The sequence below is a fragment of the Empidonax traillii genome, unplaced genomic scaffold (assembly GCF_003031625.1).
Source record: "Empidonax traillii isolate 1590-97213 ecotype Southwest subspecies unplaced genomic scaffold, ASM303162v1 scaffold106:size2091409, whole genome shotgun sequence".
Lineage (NCBI taxonomy): Eukaryota > Metazoa > Chordata > Aves > Passeriformes > Tyrannidae > Empidonax > Empidonax traillii.
Genome location: NW_020955299.1, coordinates 1,578,079 through 1,598,494, shown reverse-complemented (window position 1 = coordinate 1,598,494; position 20,416 = coordinate 1,578,079). Strand labels below are relative to the sequence as shown.

General features: G+C 48.3%; 2 protein-coding genes across 3 annotated transcripts; one reads left to right on the top strand and one right to left on the bottom strand.

The window, feature by feature from the left end:
- Positions 1–324: 324 nt before the first annotated feature.
- Positions 325–17,029, top strand: MASP2 (mannan binding lectin serine peptidase 2). Its single transcript, XM_027882526.1, is given in 7 exon segments — positions 325–421; positions 693–912; positions 2,058–2,235; positions 2,455–2,586; positions 8,376–8,477; positions 8,480–8,565; positions 16,951–17,029. Coding segments are annotated over 7 exon segments (759 nt in total). The 5' UTR covers positions 325–416; the 3' UTR covers positions 16,987–17,029.
- On the bottom strand, positions 13,609–18,615 carry TARDBP (TAR DNA binding protein). 2 transcript variants are annotated; one of them, XM_027882524.1, is made up of 6 exons: positions 18,501–18,615; positions 17,857–18,114; positions 17,005–17,168; positions 16,567–16,707; positions 15,884–16,054; positions 13,609–15,528 (listed from the first exon to the last, which is right to left on the bottom strand). In XM_027882524.1, the coding sequence occupies exons 2-6, from the start codon at positions 18,092–18,094 to the stop codon at positions 14,998–15,000; spliced, it is 1,245 nt and encodes a 414-aa protein (XP_027738325.1). In that variant the 5' UTR covers positions 18,095–18,114; positions 18,501–18,615; the 3' UTR covers positions 13,609–14,997. The 2 variants fall into 2 exon arrangements, with proteins under 2 accessions (XP_027738325.1, XP_027738326.1); XM_027882525.1 differs by having other exon boundaries at positions 15,884–16,051.
- Positions 18,616–20,416: the final 1,801 nt, after the last annotated feature.

Genomic DNA, 20,416 nt, shown 5'->3' with positions numbered 1-20,416 from the left:
CATTATTGGGACTGTGGATCGGTTGGTTAGAGGGCAAAGAACATTGCCCAGCTGCCCTCACTGCCCGTGCAGACTCACTCTGAGCCACCTCCTCCCACTGCCGCCCTCCCGCAGGGCAGCGATACGATCCTACAGCTCCCTGCAAAGCCTGCAGCATTCCTGAGCCATCAGCCCCGTCCCTGCCTCTCCCTGTCACCCACTGAAGCCTCAGCACGAGCCTGGTTTTTAGGGATTGCTGTTCCCAGAACTCAGCAGGCTGAAGGGGGTGGAAGGGAGATAAACATCAGAGTTCAACATCCAGACAAACACGGCAGAGCACACACGGTAAATACATCCACCCCCAAACGCAAATACGTCAGCAGAGATTCCTGGCCCGGGGCTCAGAGCGGAGCAGGCTCGGACAGGAGAGCTGCACCATGAGGTGAGTGCAGGGCAGGGCCATCCCCAGCTCCTCTGGCCACTTGGCTCTGGGCAGGCTCTGGAAGGCAGGAACATGTGTCTCGTCTTGTTTAGCTGCTGCTCCAGTATGACTGCACTGATTCCTCCCAGTTTCTTCCACTGTCAGATGAGCAGGGTGTTGGGCATGAAATACCCCCTTTGCTATCGAGCCTGGCAGTTTAGATGTGTGGGTTTGGGGTATGATCTGAGTTAATGCTCCCTCTTCCTGTGTTAATCTCTGTTCCTTGGCTCAGGCTGTTTGTCTTGCTGGCTGTGCTCTGCAGTGGAGTGAAGAGCAGTACTGTGCCACAGAAAATGTATGGGAGGATCACGTCCCCAAACTTCCCAAATGTCTACCCAAACCACAAGGAGAGGATCTGGAATATTACTGTCCCCAAGGGATATTCTGTCCGTATCTACTTCACCCATTTCGACCTGGAGCTGTCCTACCTGTGTGAATATGATTATGTCAAGGTATGTGTAGGATGGGGTGACAGGTACCAGGGTAAGCTGTTAAAAACTGTGTTCATGTGATCCTGGGCACATGTAGGACCAGTATAACTCTTGTAAGCTCTTGATTTTAGTCTGGTTGTAAAGTTCAGGCTCAGCTGATTTCCAAATGACATGTTTATTGAGGCCCACAGGACCAGGAAGCAGAACTGGTTGTGTTGGAACGTCCAAAACTTGACCTGTTTGTGCTCAGAAAATTCTAATGCTCCCTTTCTGTGAAGCAAAAGGTTTAAAATTTTGTCCAAACCAACATTTGAGCTTCATGTTGCTGAAGTTACAGTGAGTGCTTCTGAATTAACAAGTAGTGCTTTACACAGGGTATAATGGGAGAGCAGAAAATGTAAGGGATGGTCTAACCAAGGTGCTGTCAGCTTGTCTGAACGGGCTCTGGCTGTGGTGTCTGCTGGATAATGGGAGGGACAACCTCAGGAAGAACCTGTCTATGTGGGCCTGATGCACATCCAAGAGGGAGCTGGGCACACAGAGAGGGTGCAAATCCAGTTTCCACCTGATGGAACCAAACCAGGCTGTTCCCACTTGGACAGATCTCATTTCCATGGGTTTATACGGTGAGTTGCTCCCATTCCCCAGAATGACACTGCTCTTCATGTGCTTTCCTTTGGGCAGGATGGGGCACTCCTTTCTGGTAGGTCTGCAGTGCACAGCCCCCTCTCTACCATGCCCAACACAAACCCCATGTGTCAGAACGTTTCTCTTGTATTAAGGATAAATTAAGAACTAAAACTCTAATAGGTGAATCATAGAGCAAGTGAGTCACTCATTTAAAGACACCTTTTACTATACATTTGAATTTGTCAGTGTGTGAAACTTTTTCTTTTCACCCCGGTTGCCTCGGGCTTTACCAAGATCTGATTCTCACTGAGAGCACCAAGTTAACAAGAAAGGAAAAAGGGAGACAAAATTACGGGCTTAAATCACAGAGAACAGGGGAAATCTTCTCTTATCTGTCCTTGGATGTAGATTTGGATGTAGCACGTTTTGAGAGCATCCAAACCTCCTTCCTCACACCATTAAACACAAGCTTTCCAAGCCATTGGGAAGGTCAGTGCTCTGTACTCATCTGGGGGATTTGTCTGCCTGTTTTGCAGCTGAGTTCTGGTGGGAAGACCTTGGCCACACTGTGTGGGAAGGACAGCACAGACACCGAGGAGGCTCCGGGCAACAAGACGTACGTGTCCATGGACAACCAGCTCGTGGTGGTGTTCCGCTCCGATTACTCCAACGAGAAACCATTCACGGGCTTTGAGGCCTTTTATGCTGCTCAAGGTAAGAGATCTTGCAGATGGGAGAGCCTCAGCTGTGGTGGGGTTGGTGCCTGGCTGTGTTCTGTGTTGGGTGGGGGACGATGTCTCGTACAGAGGCAGGTGCAGAAGGGCACAGCAAGCAAAGGCAAACAGCCCAGCCTCTCAAAACCCAGAGTGGCTCACAACAAGAGGACATGTTGTTGAAGGGTGCTGTTTACCTGATTCTGTGTTTGCCCATTAGATATTGATGAGTGCAAGCAGCTGTTGGATGGTGAACCCCTCTGCAATCACCACTGTCACAACTACGTGGGGGGCTACTACTGCAGCTGCAGGGCTGGCTACACACTGCATGGAAACAAGAGGACGTGCACAGGTGAGCTCTTGATGGGTCAGGAGACACTTCCCTACCTACAACATCCACTTAAATCCAGTCCTGACTCTAACAGAAGGTGAAAGCTGTGGGGTTTTGCTGTTGTTTTCACATTCCCTGTTCACCTGGTGCAGCTGGGAGGAGGTCCAGGGGGTTGGTCAGAGCTGGGAGCAGAGGCCCTCCCTTGCAGATGAGCTGTGGGCTAGTGGTTGCCATTAGGACAGCAATTTTGTGTGGCAGTAGAATGGTGCTCTGGCACTTGGTTTTGGTGACCCCTTTCCACCTCTGTTCACCTTTAGGTGGGTTGAATGGGAGAGGCAAGAAACTCACCTTACACTTCCCACCACAGACAACTCCAGTCTTCCTGGCTGCCAGTGCAGCCAGTCTTGCAAAACTGAGTACATCTTGTTCCCTGGGTACTGAGATACTGAGTAGTCTGGAGCCAAATTAGTAGATGTGTTGGAAAAACTGACAGTTGAGCTGTGAATTCTAATGGGGAAATAGTTAGTTTTCTTCCCTGGAAGGACACAGGCCAAGAGGCAGCACAATCCACATGTCACTGACAGCAGCTCCCATGATCCACTCATTAAATGGTGGGCTGGCCAGGCACAGGTCTCCTGTTCAGAGGGCTCACAGTGTGAGATCTCTCACTGACTGCTGCCCAGCCCTGCTCCTCAGGTCAAACCAGGGAAAAAGAGCAGCACCTCAGGATTCCCTGTGCAGTGAAACAGGGGCCTACACGGGGTGAGAGGTTCATCCTTCAGGGGTGCAGCTTTGCTAACTGGAGCTGAACCCTGTCTGGGCAGAACCAGCACACACACTGCTCATAAACACTGTCAGAGGTGGAAGATGGTTTCCTTGAGCTCCCCTGTGCTGAAATACAGGATTGGATCCAGCTTCTAACGCTTAAGGTTGCCTTGGCATTTGTCTTCCCAAATCCAGCCTGTTACAAACTGTCCAGCCGTGGCTGCCTGGGTCTGATTCAAGCTCCAAGCTCCTCATGTCTCCAGTGTATTGGAACAGGCTGTCCTAAGAGATGAGGGCAGAAGCTGCCCCTGTGACTTCTGGGCTGCTGCCTGGCCAGGCTGCCATTGACAGGCTCTTTTTCTCCTTTATTTTCCAGCCTCAGATAATTAAGCTTCTCCTGGCTTAGGCAGAGATGGAGACAGATGTGCTGGGAAGAGCTGGTTTCCCTCCCTCCTGGCCTGCCTGTTGCAGTCTGCCCAAGGGCTGCAGGCTTCTCTTGCTCCATGACTTGTCTGTCGTGGGTCCTTGCCTTTCAGACCTGCCTCCTGCAGACAATAAAGAGGCTGTTCCTTGTTGAAAGCTGATGGCAGCCTCTGGGGCATTCATTTTCTCACATTTCCATGTGTCACTTGGAAAAAAAAGAAGGTAGATAAGGCAGGAGCTGATAAGAGGGGAGCCATTGTGAAAGGCCCCTGAACATCACACCTTAACATGAAGACTCTTGAATTTCTTGTCCAGCTCTTGTTGCTTGACCTTCCACAGTTCTTAAGCTGCAACAAAACCATGACCACACCTTTGCTCCCTAATCCTCCTTTTAGATACACTCTTGTCTGCACACAGATTTGTAGGCTGAAACTTTCTGTTCCAAGCCCATTCATTCTCTGGAAGGGTCTGAATTTGTCTTTATCCCCATTTTGTGACTCTGGCCATTTCTCCACTGGGAGCCTGGTCTCATGGCTGAAGTGTGTTCTGGTAGGAAAAACTGGGGAGTTCCAGGAGTTTGGTAAAGCCACATGAGTGTCACAGGGCAGCTGAGGTGTCTTTTCCTCACACAGTGCCCTCCCCACGTAGGTGCAACACCAGGCAGGCTGTTCTTCAGCCCAATTGCTTGTGGTGCTGATTGGTGGTGTCTCAGTCCCCTGCCCTACAGTGATACCCACTGGATGTCCAGTTAGGCTGTCCCCCCTTTGGGCAGCCATCCTAAAACATGTTGGAGAAATTCTCATTTCAGGCCACTGCATTTGCAGGCTTCAATATTCCCTTGAACAGGTCACTTGGTACCAGCTTTGAACATCCATCAGCAAAATGAGAGGAAACATTCCTGCCCTGACTTACTGGGAACATGCTTAGTAAGTGTCTAGGAGGCGGATGCTGCAGAGCACAGATCTGGGGGCAGAGAGGCTGTGCAAGCACTACCAAGGCTTACTCGTGCCATGTTTAATCCTGTTCAGAGGCTGTTTCATGGTCACAGTGAATTGTGATCAAAGCAGCCTGAAATTTTGTCACGGCTCAGTGACACAATTTATGACCCACCTTTCGTTGGGGGCCTAATGAGCCAATGGCAATGGACCTGCAAGTTTTGAGGGGGTCATTTTTCAGAGTTCAAGCCTCTGGCAAACAGCTCTCTGTGATCCCAATAAAAATATGGCCTCAGCATAATTGAGCACTCTCAGGACAGCCCTAAAGCTCGGACTGAGCAGTCAAGGGAGAGCATTTCTGCTGGCAGATGTTAAAAAATCATTTGATCCTTTTTATGCTGGGTGTTTATGACTTTCTTGCTCACAGAATTATGGAAGAAATTACTGCCCTGACAAAGGGAACTCCCAGTGGCCACATCCAGAAGGTATTAGGAGAAAAGTAAGGTCCAGTCTGAGCCTTTTCATCTTCAAGCTGCAGATTCCCTTGGACGAGCAGAGTGCCTTCTGTTGGGTCAGCTAGTTCTGTTCATGTGACCACAGGTCAAGAGAGTTTGTTGGTGATGATTCACATTTTTCCCAAACTGTATCATGAAAGTCTCACGTCAACATTAGGAAACTGAGTTTAAAGGAGAAAGATGTAATGAAGTATTAAAAAACATTAGTCCCTGTCTTTCTCCCTTTTCAGCCCTTCAAAACAAGGCCAGTTTTCTGCATTACTGGGTTTTTGTTCGTGCTGCAGCAGCGTGTGGGGAGCCCAACCTGCTGCCTGTGGGACTGGCCAGCACCTCAGGCGTCAGTGGGCACTGCAGCTCAGTAAGTGTTTTTCAGAGTACACTTCCTGAGGGAGCAGAATCCTGGCTGTGTGTCAGCCTTGTGGTTCTCATCCTTTAAATTCATCAGGTGTGCCTTTGCCCTCTGATTACTGAGAAGGTCACCAGCTTTCAGGAGCTCCAGTGGGTGGTTACACACACTGTTGTTCTGTCTCTGGCATATCTGTGTTACCTCATCCTTTCTCTCTCTTACCTGTATTTATACTGAGCTTTAGCCTAATAACACTTTCAGCAAAGGAGATAATGGTAACCTTGGTAAACAGAAGCCAAGGTGTTGCTGCCTTCTAATTCTGAGGTTCTTGTAAGAAAGAATTTAACCTTACCAACCTGAGTAATCCCTCCTTTGCATGGGAGGTCCCACACCCAGGGACAAATGGTTTTGTAGGTTATATGAAAAGGATTCTGTTGCAGAACTGGCAAAGAATTTGAGATTCTGACTTCTTAATGATTTCAGTAGGGAGTTAGGGGCTTAAAGAGAGTCCTCATTATATTGTGGCTTGGGAGCCCCCGGTGGTCCAGGGGAAAATACACTGCACTGTCACTGCAGAGACCCGGGTTCGATTCCCGGTCGGGGCCCCTCCCCGGGCAGATGGAGCTCGTTAGCCCATAAGGCTGTCCAAGCGTGCTTGGCCCTGGCAGATGAACCTCAGGATTAAAGGGTGGGCTCAGTTCTGCGCACACTGTGTCTCACCTAAAAAATCCAATGTGCAGGCTGGAAGGTGGAAAGACCTTCCCCGGTTCTTCGTTCGCGAAGAGACTGGCCATGGCCATGGCTTAGGGTAGGAATTCCCACTGTCTTCTCTCACACCCAAGGATTTCATGTTTTCATCCCTATCTTTTCCTATAATTGCCTCCAGACTAGTCCTGAAGGGGCTGTGGAGTTTGCACAGATATTGGCAGTTTTCAGTCTTAAGAAAAGCAGATTTTTTTTTTTTTTTTTTTGCACTTCCATGGGGGTGAGCTGCATCCTGCTAGATCTGCATATCAAATAGATCTCGGGGTGTTTCTCAGCCTGGGCTGACAGCAGGTGGAGGGAGGCATTAGAGTGGGACCTTAAAGCCTGGGAGAGGCAGCGAACTCTGTGTCTCTGGAATATTTGAAGCAGCTCAGGAGAGTGTGCTGGAAAACGTGCTTTATTCTTACACAGTCAAATGCTTCTGCAGTTTGAGACACAATCAGTGACATTACAGAAATGTGCATTTAGCTGGGAAGAATGAGACAGTAACAATTAAGGAAAAAAACCACTTACTAATAATCTTCTACAAGTGTAGCATGAAAGGAAAAGCTTGAACTCCCTTGGCAGCTCAGCTGATCTCTGCTGGTGCAGAGCAGGGTGCTGTAGGGCTGGGTTCAGGGACAGCCAGCACCTGCAGGTGAATTAGTCAAGCTGTCTCCACTTCTTTGGACCAAGAGATGCATTTCAAACAGGATTTATAAGTTAGGAGAGCACTCAGTTTTAATGGAATAGGCATTTCTAGGTGTTCATTAGCTGTTTGTGTATCTGTCAGCTGTGTTTGAAAACCTGTGAGAATGAACTGGAACACCGAGAGGTGCTCACTGAGAGTCACTGGGGCCATGAAAAGGTTCATGTCAAACAAAAGCAGCTGCTGGTAACTCTCTGGGAAGATGGACAGAGGGAGATTGTTCTGAAATCACAGCTAAAAGAAACACTTGGTGCCTGAGTGCATCATGACTTGTGCTGGGGTATTTTAGTGAGCTGAGAGCCACACAAACATAAACCTAAAAGATGATCCTTTTACCTGTTCTTGCTTTTCTTTCCCAGTAAATGCTTGTGATACAAATATTTTCTGTGGCGACAAGTGGGGCTGACACAGAGGTATAGGGTGGAAACGAGCTTCTCATTCTCTGAAGTAAAAGCAGCTTAGAACCTTGGCTAAGGAAATCCATTATTAAGGGACAGTAATGTTCGTTTACTCATTCACAACTTGGTGCCCTCCCATTAAAATGACAACCTTAAACTGTATTGTCTGTTTTGAGATGACAATCTGCAATTAATGCCTGCACAATGGCATTTTTGTTGGTGGAGGTTAGCATGGTGTGCTTGAGGATTCAATTCAAAGTCAAACAATTTCCCTCTTCCAATTATTTCAGTGTCAGAGCGGTGCAAAAATCTGCCGGTGTTATCAGCCAGTCCAGCATTCCTCCTCAATTACAGGATTGCTCATACAGCTCTTGCAGCACATCATAAAGCCTTTGTTCCCAGCTGATCAAAGCACCACTTCACAGTGATCAGATGCTGTCAACAAGCAGAGATCCTCGGGGCACTTGTGGCTGTTCCTTCTTGCTTCTCTTCAGCAGGGAGCATTTGTGGCTCCAATTGTGCCGGCAAGAGGCACAGCTGGTTTTGCTCAGAGAATACAATTACATTCTAAACGTCTGGCAACAAAGGCATTAAAAAGAAAGGGCTGCATTCAGAGGCTTCTGGAATTGAGGAGCAGATAGCTATCTTACCACTCCACACACTCTGGAGCAGCAGACAAGCTACAAATTTAACACCTTGGAATGTTTCTGAGGAGCTTCCAGTTATCACCCCCATTTACCTGACCCGCAGCCCTGCAGGCCTTTCAAGTGGTGCTGTCCCGGTGTCCTTCCCTGCCCCTCTCCCGAGGCAGGAGTGCTGGATAGTGCTGGTGCCCTGATCCCACCCCAACAGATCTGTGGCTCCAGAACTGTCATGAAGGCCTCGACTAGTGTAGAAAATTAACTTCCTCCTTTACCCGGCGTGGCTGAGCTGAGTTAATACAACTACAATCATCTCCTGTTTGTTTTTTCCCAGCCCGCTGTCAGAGTCCCATTTTTACTGAGAGGATTGGAGAAATCAGCGGCCCTGACTATCCAACAGCTGATCTCAGTTCCTGCAGCTGCAGGATCCAGATAGAAGAGGCTTCCTGATGGTGCTGGAATTCATGGAGACCTTTAATGTGGAGACACACCCAGGACTGCTGTGCCCCTGTGATGTCCTTAAGGTAAGGTGAGGTTTAATGCATTTCATCACAGCTTTTATGAGGCAGGCCCAGCTTTTTTACTGCACCTTCTTCAGCCCATGTTTCACCATGTGTTCATTTCTTCTTCTTGCTTCAGTTTTGTTATTTTGGGTTTGGTGGTTTTTTTTTTTTTTTCCTCTCAACACCTCTTTTGGAAAATTCACCAGAGCCATCAAATTAGATTTCATCCCAACCTCTGTCCTGTTCCTAGAACTTCATACTGGAAAGGCCTGAATAGTGACCAAACGCTGGTGCTTTGAAACAGTGGATTCATGGGTTGTTCTCAGCAGTGTGCCTACCAACCAAGTGGCTGCCAGGGAATTTAATTCTGAAATTCTGAGAGAAGCCCAGAATCCCCCCTGATTTTATAGCTCAACTTGGCACATGACTTTATTTCAGAGAGCAATTTTCCCAGCTTGTGAAGAGTTACAAGGTTACGTGTTGAGGCAACAGCCACCCTGGGCTGGTCCTGTCGGTGCAGGTCACTGCATCCCTTTGCTGGGGAGTCAGTCGCAGTTTTAACTGCAATTGTAAATTTGTATCCACGAGTGTGGAAGTGGAGAGAAAGGGCAGAGAACCGAAGAAGCTTTAGCACTAACAAAGCGGTGCTCCGTGCCCTCCTGCAGTCCGTGTGCCGCAGTCCTGAAGCACCACCCCATGGTCACAGCGCACCAGTGCAAGCCCGGCCTGTCCTGGTGACAACCGCGCTCTCTCGTGACATGAGATATCACTGCTCGACACGGGTGAACCCTGCCAGCCCCGCCGGACTCCATTTCCCGGGGATTAAACGCGTAGGTGCCCTTTCTCATCAGCACTTTCCGCTGCTCACATACCGTAATTAGAGGTGTGTTCAGCACACTGGGTTTGTCCTTTGATACCCTCCCTGAGGAATTGCTCCTGTACGTGTCTGTGTGTACCAGACATACCACCCTTGCTGCTGCTGCTGCTGCTCAGAGATTTGCTTCTCATTACGTTGGAAGAAAAGGAGGATTTTACAAAAGATTTCACCAGATCAGTGTAGCGAGAATTTTTAATGTTCTTCGTTTGTTACTCATCTCTCCAGGGAAGTTAAAACATGGTTATTCCTGCTGAAAGCTGCACTTCACACTTCTTAGTAACTGAACTGAGCTTCGCAGCAGGCACTTTTGGAAGGTGCTTCAGTCTGGGTATGCTTATGGAATTTTAAAATCATTGGCAGGTGATGGTGGTTTGGGGAGGCACAGGCTTAACTCAGCAGTCACTTTATAGTCTGTCTGATTTGACAGGTGCACTGTTTATGTAGAAACCCAGAATAACTGATGTGAGAGTTATGGTTCCACACATGTAGTGGGAGAGCTGGGTGGGGGTGAAAATGCAGTGACAAAATCCAGGGCCAGTGTGAAGCCCCTGTTCTGCCCTGGGAAGGCCAATGGAATTGGTAAGGCCTAAGCATGGAATTAAACGTGGTCCTTGGCTGTGGGGTGTGCAGGGAGAATGTCCCTGGAGCTTTGCCTGTGGGAAGGATTTGCATTTTTAAGCTGTGTAAGCAATGCTGAAAGATACCCACGTAGCATTCAATCCCAGCTGGGAGCTTCCTTACCTTCCCTAATCCGTCAGTGGATTTAATAGATTAGATCCTGGGAATAGCCCGAGGGGGGGAAGTGACACTCACCTTCTCAGGAGCCTGGAGGGACTGAAAAGCCACCTAAAATATGTTGTCAGAGGATGCCTGTAGAGTCACTTTGCTGGTGAGCAGTGCCCAGCTGTTGTGTTCACTGGTTCTCCTTTGTGCTGTCTCTGGGATGCAGGTCAAGGTGCATGTGGTGATGGACACCGGAGAAACTGCAGCTCGTGGCTCAGCAGCAGCCGCACAGACCTGCCTGCTGGGCTGGGCAGAGTCACCCACAGCTATTCCACTGCTTGGGCACAGGAGCAGGTACAGCCCTGGGGCTTTCCTGGGTTTCTTTTAGTACCTCAAAGCTGCTGAGGCAGAACCACCTCACTGCAGAATGGTCGTTTTTAACAATCAGCTGCCACCTTTGTTACGCTGATTTTCAGACTGGCAAGTGCTACAGGTGCTGTTTACAGGGAGGAACACCAAGAACACTGAAAATGTCATGGTGTTACCTTAGATTTGTTAAACCATTTACTATTTTACATGCCTTGGTCTTTCCTGAGTCTCCCCAGCACAGCCAGTATTGCAGATTAACGCCCAAAACTCAGTTCAGTTCTCCTTGAAGAGAGCAAAAAGCTGAACGTTCCTTTAGTCCAGCTCTTTTGGAGAATGCAGTTTCACAATTAACTAAATTGTTGCTTTTAAAGTGCTTGGCATTGTTTCTGACAGGAAGATTGAACCACACTCCAGCAGTGCTTGTGAGGGGAAAAGCCACTGTATTCCCTCACTGCACAGTACAGGGTTGGGAATTTTGTTTTTTAATGCCTGAACTGCTAGATTAATTACACTGTAAAATTAGTCAAGATCCAAGACTGAGTTTTGGGAGAAACATTTTACAATGTAATAGCCTAATTGTCACTCTTATCTTTTAGATTAGAATATCCATATATTCCAATTACCTTAATTTACATTTAGAACAAATGCATTTCCTTCTCCATGCCCAAATTCCTCAGCAGTGCTGTCTCTCTTGATTACAGAACTTTTCCAAAGGATGCACTCCTAATGAAAATTGTATTCTAAATCAAATATTCATTTGCAGGCAATTTTACCATTCCAAAACAATCTAGGAATTACATTTAGAATCATTAACTTAATTTAATCCATATAAGCACAATAATTCAGTGTTCAGATCCCAAACTGTTAAACAGCTCTTGTTGCCTTTGTTGCCTTGCACTTTGTGGAGCTGGTACACGGAGCAAGGGGACTTAGAGAGTTTCCCTGGAAAGTGGTGTTAATTATAGGGAAAGGAGCTGTGTGTGACAGCGGGGCTCCAACAGCTGCTCATGGTGTAGCTGAAGAAAGAAACCCCTCAGCTTTGAGCAGTGCGCTGGAGATTTGGAGCAAACACTATGGGGAAGGCCAGACAAAAATAACTCCTGAAGGTATAAAAATTATCTTGACCACTTTGATAATGGTGTTGGCTGGAGTGGAGCAGGAGCAGTCAGTACCACTCTCACCCTGCTTGATCACCAGGAGATCAATCTCAGGTGACAGCAGGTGAGGGGGAGGCAGAACAGCCCCAGCAGCTGCTGGAAACCCTTCAGCTGTACAAAGCTGGCACCCACCTGCAGCAGGCTCTGCTCTTTCCTTCAGACAGGGTACTTTGCTGTGTTTTCAGCAGTGCTGTGGATCCTGAGCATGGGTCCCTCAGCACCCCTGTCCTGCCCCCCTGCCCCTGCCGGGACCTGCTGCACAGCCCTGCCTGCAGAGCTGCACAGATGGTGCTTTCCCCTTCAGAGGCACAACCTCAGTCCCTGTTCAGCTGATTCTCAGAACTAATGAAAAGCAATGTCAGAAAAAAAATGTTAACAAAATGTTTAAATAAAAGTTTAAAAAAATATATATAGACCCCCTTACAATATAAACTTCCTTTTTCTCGTATCTCACCTTCTTTCATTAATATTTCACTTTCTAGAATAACTGAAAATGAAGTACCATTAAAAACACAATCAAGACTCGAAACACTTCAATGTATTTTCAATAACAGTTTATTTACTCACTTATAAACACTAGAGTATGCAAAGCAGTTAAAAAATACTACTGAAACTTGAAAATTACTCTAAAATTTTGGGGGATTTTGTTTGAGGGTGAAGGAAGGCTAAAATTATTAGCAAAGACTACTCAATGCTGCCAACCAGCCACTTAAAACCTAAGCCTGAACAATTTAAACCTTAAATTTAAAGAATTAAAACCATGCTAATTACAAAAACTTACCACAAAGTTCCTTGCAGGGGGTCACAGTTAGTCTTTGGAGGTCCAAGAATACCATTTTTAAGTGTTACTCAGCAGAAGTAGCTGGTAATAGTGCAAGTGCTAAAATGCAAAATTCACAGATGGGACAGAGTTTGGAGATTATTCTGATTTAGGTGCAGGAAAAAAAAATGTAATCAACTTTTTGCAGTGGAATATGAACAAAGGTGTGAGATTACTTCTCAGCCTGAGTGTTTAGAAACCCTCTTTAAACACTGAGATACAGCTGATTTTTTTAACAGTGCAGGTGGAAACTCAGCCGTGCACTTTTGTCTGCTGTTCAGGTGCTCTGCCCTTCACCAGCCTCAGCAGGACACACAGTAACGAAGATCTCATTTGCAAAGTCCCACAGGTTAAACCCTGTACAAATATCCCCATTCAGACTGCTCACAGCCCCAGCACAGCATTATGGTGATACAACAACAAGGACCAGGTGGCAGCAGGTTCCAAGCCCAAGTAGGTGAAACAATTCCTCAAGCTCCTACCACCAGTGGAACTTCCCTCCCACCAGTTTCTGCTCAAACGCCCTGCCCTTCCTTAAGAAGCTGCCCCTTATGTGACACCTCTGCACCTGTCATAAACTTAAGTTTTTCAGACTCAGAATTTATCAGCCTGTTTATATTTACTGGTGCTTTATTCAGCTGGAAAGTCTTTCCTGTGACTAGTTTTTACCCGGAGTTAATAGTGTTCTTCTGGGCTGGAAGTGTGGCAGCAGCCTGTTTCCCATGAGTGGGCTGGTCTAAAAGCAAGTTAAAAACATCCATGCCCAAAGGAGGTGCTGCGGACAGCGAGTGTCTGTCTCCCCCAACCCCCTCCTGCTGAGGAACTCCAACTCCTAACCGAACAAGTCCCATTCCTTGGCACAGATGGAAGCTGGAGGGAGCTGCTTACCAGTCTAGGTGCGGGCACCCCAAGGTGTGGGACCTGGATTTTAGATCTATGTCACTGCACAGTGCAAGGCTACAGTGGCTTAGAGGTGTGTCGGTGGCTCCTTTAGAACCTGCTTATCTGAAACAAACCGAGTGACTGCAAAAAGCTTTACAGAAGTTCATCTCAAAAGGGTAAAATTAATTAACTGCTATGAATTCTTTGCATTCAGGGCTGCAAAACAAAGACACATATTACTTAAATCAGTTTTATTTAAGAATTTCCTACAGTGACAAATCTTATAAAAAGCATCCAAACACGAAACTGCAGCAAACAGCATTCTTATGGATATCTTACAGACAGTGGAACTTCCACCCTGGAGAGGCACACTGAGCTCTAGTGATCTCTGCTACAAGAGCTACTGCAAAGCACACCACAAGCTCAATGTTCTCATCACAAACCCCATCATCTTCAAGTCACATTACCACACTTACAGATCATTAACAGAAAAAAAACACACACCATACAGCATTCACAGCAGTTGACATAAGGGAAAAGAAATACAAATATTCCATTTCACATAACACATTCAACTAATTGATTAACTAGGTAGAGAACCCACTTAAAGTCTTCCACATATGGATGTCCTTTGAATGCAATAAACACTCGTACTTTATTTGCTATCATTGCTCTCCGCACACTCTCTCACCAAAGCCACAGGATTGAGAGACATCTCGCCAAGTCAAATAAAATCCCATTACTGCACCACCAGGTCTCTGCATGCGCTCGCTCCTTTATCTCGCACATACCAGCCCTCTCATGCCTCGGCACCACCACCAATCCCACACAAGGTTTCAAAAGTTCAAACAGCCTTCTGGTTCCATCTCACAGCCTTGCGTTCACAGCGTTGATACGACTCCATGAAATAAAGAGTAGCGGATAAAAATGGAACACCCACCGTCTAAGACGCAGCATGTGCGGTGTGATGAAGTATTCTTGGATGAGAAAGCATGTAGACAGAAGTATTCCTAAGGCAGAATATTTACAGCACTGCTTTCAATGAAGTGCTTCTTCCATACACATTTTGAAATGAGATGAACTGCGGAGATTAAATGAAGCCTTCATATCGTACTTTAAGTATGGAGGGGAGACAGTGTTAAACAAAAACACAAAACAAAAACGACACTGTGTTGTCCAACGGGGCACTTGGAGAGTCTTATGGTGGGATCAAATTAAAAACAAGAGGGAGAGAATGCTGTTTCTGACCAATGGTTCCATTTTGAACATGCAAAGAATTCAGGTAGCCAGGAAACAAGGGATAAAGTATTACAGGAGAAACCTTTCCTATCGACTGTAGTGTTAGTTCACCTGTCGGGCAAACAGCAGTCCACTTCCAAACATTCAGAATTCCAACTAGATATGTAACAAAACTTAGAAAATTCCTTTTACCTTTCTTTTCTTTTTCTTTTTTTTTTCTTTTTTTTTTTTAAAAAAAGAAAAACGTCAAAAATACTGCTGAATATACTGCACACTGAACAAATTGATTTGGAAAACTTTAGTATATATGTAATTTACAGTATACTTACCATGAGTTAGAAAAATTTGATTTCCCACCATAGAGTCAGTATCAGAGCCCACTGCGTCTACATCCCCCAGCCTGAGGACTTGGAATCCATGCTGGAGCCAAAGCCTCCGTTAAACCCGCTGCTGGAGCCTGCGTTGGAGGCCGAGCCCCAGCCTATGGCTGCCCCCGAGTTGGACCCTCCGTACGAGTTGTTGCCTGAGCTAAAGCCCTGGTTCTGCTCCCGCTGCATGTTGCCTTGGGGCTGGTTGTTCCCCGAGGGCCCCGACTGGTTCTGCTGGCTGGCCAACATGCCCATCATCCCCCAGCTGCTCTGCAGGGCCGCCTGTGCTGCCGCCATCATGGCAGGGTTGATGCTAAAGGCCCCGAAGTTCATCCCCCCACCCATGTTGCTGCCCTGGTTGTTCCCCAGTCCTCCCCCGCCTCCTCTGCTGTTGCCAAACCCACCCTGGTTCCCAAAGCCTCCCGGGTTACCACCAAATCTTCCACCTCTCTCTAACTGTCTATTGCTATTGTGCTTAGGTTCAGCATTGGATATATGTACGCTGATTCCTTTAATGATCAAGTCCTCTCCACAAAGAGACTGGGCAACCTATAAGAAATAAGGGATTGATTAAATGTATGTTAGACGTCTTTTTTTAGATGTTAGTAGTACAAGACAAAACATCCCCCATGATTCTGAGCAGATATTTAACCTGCAAAGGAAGCATAGGCATGTACTTAATCCAGTCTGAAGTGGTTTATCTTTGCATTCACCACTACACTAGCTGCAGTATAAAAGCCTGTCTGGAAGTGCAACCTCAGTCCATTCAATAAATCAGATCAAGCTAACACCACTGGAATCCTCAAGACAGTGGACAAGTAAGTGTTTCCTGTGTAGTTCCAGAAACGATACTTTATCAAGCTACTGAAATGCAGGCTAAATATGAAGTTAAAATATGACTTACCTGATCATCTGCAAACGTAACAAAAGCAAAAGCCCGGAAGGGCTTAGGAATGAAGACATCTACCACTTCCCCATACTGGGCAAAGAACTGTCGGAGTTCATCTGCCGTCATGTCCTCGGTGCAGCGCCCCACAAACACCTTCCTGCTGCGCAGAGGCTCGTCAGGACTCTGCTGCAGGGACGGGAAGGACAGAAACATCACAACCACCCTGCAGAGCTGAGTTACAGTGTGATAAAGGCCCTCCTCGATCCAGCCTGTTCTGAGGGCTGAAGATCAAGGAAGTTTGAGATTGTAGAAGTACTTTAAAAAAATCAGTGGAATTCCACTCCAAGAACAAACCTGCAGCCACGAGAAAATGAGGGTGGGAGCAACACATGGGGACAGTGACAAGGCACTGCAGAAGGACGCTTTTTTGGTAATAACTGCTTATAGAGATACTGGGAGCTACAGGTTCAGTTTTGAACTCAAAGACTTAATCTGCTCTTCCCTAGGTTAGTTATTCCAGTTGCTTTATTCTGCATTTATTCATGCAGCAGACAAGTTAGGCAGGTACTGCTGGACATTAAACACACTATTTCCAGATTTTCATCATTCCCTCACATAAGCAGCTATTTTCCCATCTCACCCAGCTCCTCCCTCTTTTCTCTCAGCACCAATGAAAGCAGCAGTAAAACCCAAAGTACCTTAGAGTTGGGGAGTTTACAGTCACACCACCTTCCATCGATCATGTGCCGCTGTGACATCACCTTCACCTGGGTTTCGTAATCCGTGAACCGAACAAACCCAAACCCTTTGGAGTGGCCTGTTTTAATGTCCTTCTTAACCTAAGGGCAAAAAACAAAACCAGAAGTCACCACGAGGATGAAGTGCATTGTTACTGAAGCAATTTAGTGAAGATCTATTTGAAAGTTTTACAAATACTGTTATCACAGCAACATCCAATTCCTTAACATCTCCCCCAAAAATTAATAACAGGCTCATGGAACAAAATATACCCTTAGGAAGAGACACAGCTTCTGATCTTCCCCAAGCTGACATGGCTCTATGGTTTCTATTTGCTTTCTCAGGAACCTGATTTCTACCCGATGTCCCTCCTTCTCTGAGCTGCAAAAGGATTTTACCTGCACCATCAGAACTTCTCCAAAGGTACTGAAATATTCCTTTAAGTCTTGTTCAGTGGTTTTCCAGGGAAGACCCAAGACTATTAAATCTGAAGTCTTCTGTACTGCTCGTTTCACTTTCACAGCTGATGATGCATCAGTTTCATCCATTTTTCTCTTATTATCTGAATATAAAAAAGTACATTAGACATCATCCTCAAATCTGGAAACTGATCCATTGATTATGAACTGCACGGTATAAAATCATGACCTCTGATGAGAAAGAGTACAGACTACAGGAGACACATGCCAGCTGTTGGGAGCTGATTATAACATATCTGACTGCCCTGAACCAAAGCCAGTCCACATTGAAGTCCCTCTTCAGAATGCAATTTGACCCAGTTAGCTCTGCATTAGTTTACTTAAGTATCATCCAGCAACACTCACAGACCTACAAGGTGGAGAACACAGGAGGTTTTAACACGAATATTTCACTAGTGATTTATTTACTTCCCCTTTTTTCCAAGGTGGTGGGGCAGGGTGGTCTGACTTCTTTCCTGAGCACTTTTAAATGGTACCTCTGACCAAACCAGGCTTGAGAAGTGCCTGTGAGTACAGAGGTCCCATTACACCACGATCTCTGAAGGTCTAGATGAGGTTGTGGACCTTTCAAGGATGATAGAAGACTTCGTCATTAAAGCGTTTGTTTGGGTAAAGTCTTAAAAACTTAGTGGGGTCAAATCTACTCGGCAGGACAGACACGCACGTAAATCGCTGATCCCTGTGAATCAGAGGGTTCAGCAGTAACAGCTCAGCAGTGACTCACGCAGAGAACACAACCCTGTACAAAGAAGCGATGGAACGAGCACAGACCTTTGGGATAGTTGACGACGTAGACGAGGTTCCCCCAGCCGGCCTCGGGGGCGTGCAGGATGCCCTCGACCAGCCGGACCCCCCGCATGCACTGCGACACCGGGTTCCTGTAGCGCAGCCCGCACGCCCCGGGGAATTGCGCCGTCACCGTGGACAGCAGCACCGTGCCGTCGTCCTCCGACGGGATCTCGATGGGCTCATCGTTCTCGTCCTCCGTCACCCGGATATACTCCGACATCTTCGCTGGACGCTACTGAACTGCACAGGGGGAAAGCAGCGTGAGCGACCGCCCTGTGCCCGTCGGCTCGGCCTTCATGTCCCTCGCCCCGAGGCACCTCTGTGTTTATTACACAGCGGGGAACACGGAAACGCGCCGTTCACTGACACACTGACACCTCCGGCCCTGCCGTACCGACACACGGACCAACACCGTGGCCTGTCCCAGAGCTTCGGAGGGACCGAAGCGACAGGTCCCCGAGCATAGCGGGGAGGTGCCACCAGCTCCCGCCACGGGGGCCGCTCGCCACAGCCCCTCTGGGCCCCGCCGCCTGCCAGGCCCGCCCAAGCCTGCCCCCTCCGTGCGCGGCTCCGCCCGCCCCAGCCTCCCGGGCAGCCCGGCCCCGCCGGCCCCGCGCTCCACTCACCGGCCAGGGAAGGGAACGGCGTCCCCGGAGCCGCTCGCTGCCCCCTCGGTGCCCCCTCAGTACCCGCTCCGCCCGCCGCCCTCCGCCGGTACCGCACAAAATGGCGGCCGCGGCCCCTCAGCGGCCGGGCCGGGCCTGGGCCGAACCATTCCCGGCGGTCGGGGGGGGAGGTGGCGGCGGGGCGCTGCGGCCGCGGGGCCGCGCGAAGCCCCGGCCGTGCCCCGGCACATCCCTCTCGCTTCCAGCCGGAGCTCGGCCGGTGCTCTCGGCACCGGCGGAGGCGGCCGAGAGAATACCCCGAGCCCGGCTCCCCCCGGCACGGGGCCGGTGGTGCGGCCCTACCCGCGCCTGCGCGAGCGCGGGAGCTGCCGGGAGCCGTGAGGGGACGGCGGGGCGGGAGCGGCACCGAGCGGGGAGAGCCTCGGACAGAGCGGCCCTGCCTCGCTCCCGGCCACAGAGAACGAGAGCTCCTGACTGGAAAAAAACAACCCCTACTCAGTCACTTGGTCTGTTCAGCCTGGAGGAGAGTGAGGGGAAACCTCACTGGGGTGTTCAACATCCTCGTGAGGGGCAGCACCGATCTCTGCTCTGTGTGAGCAGTGAGAGGACCCAGGGAACGGCTGGAACTGTGTCAGGGCAGGGTCAGGCTGGAACTCAGGAAAAGGTTCTTCCCGCAGAGGGTGATGGGCACTGAACAGGCCCTCCAGGGCAGTGGGCATGGCCCTAACGCTGCCAGAGCTCCAGGAGTGTTTGGACAAAGCTCTGAGGGACTGGGTGGGATTGTTGGGGTGTCTGTGCAAGAACAGGAGTTCGACTCGAGGATCCTTCTGGGCCCCTCCCAACTCAGGATATTCTATGATTTGCAGAAAAATAACCAACAAAAAAAAACCCACAAAACAAACAAACCATCCCAAACCATAAGGGTAAAACCAAACCAACCACGAATCCCCCCGACTTTTCTAAGGCCTAAGCAGTCCTTCCAGGGAAGATGAGGAGCCTCCATCCCTGGGGAGAATTCATCTGAGGTGTACCCAAGGCTCTTCCAGTCGGGCAGGAGGAGACTCCACGTGCAGTTCAAGATCCCTTTTTCGCAGAACAGGACAGGAGTGTTAGAGATGCTGAGCACAGCAGTCGTTTGGATCAGCATCCACCCTGGCAGTGCCTGTGTTTAAACCCGTAAATTGGAGCAGGACTCAGACCCTCACATTGACAGACTCGTGAGCGATCCCAGCTGGCAGGTGTTGGCACTTGAACAGAACCAGTCTGATCCAACCCACCTCCATCTGCACATCTGCAGACATTCCCTGAGGATTTGGGGAAGAACTCGATTAACCAGGCTGGCTAATGCAGAGTTTCGTGGTAGCTCAGGTCTGTATCTCTGGTGTCTGACACCATCCCCAACAACTGGTTCATTGCTCAGAACCAATGTCTTCATTAATTCCTCCAGATATTTGGGGTTTTTTAGTGCCTTTCTCCCTTTTACTGCCCTGCTCACTCAGCTCGCATAAAGCAACTTTGTAGGATCACTAGAATTTTAAAAAAGTTAGTAATTCTAGCCCTGTCCTTTAATACCCAGTAAAGGTTTGCTGTAGCACAGCTTAATCCTCCCTAAACCCAATCTCCACTTACTTGATTGGAAGACTTAATGGTTATAGCTCATTGTACACTACTGTAAACTTCTGAACTCGAGAGGCATTGTGGCTTAGGGACTCCTGTTCCTACTGACACTCAAAAAGTGCAGAAGAGCCTGTCTACACAGGTTTTCCTGAGCTGCACTCACAATAAGGACAAGCCTGTGTGAAAGAACCACAGGGAGGAGAAAAACATCGATCACAGGAACATGGCATTTTCCACCTGGTTTGGCCCCTTTTACAAGGTTAATCATCAGCTTTCAGCAGCATCACCCTCTACATAAA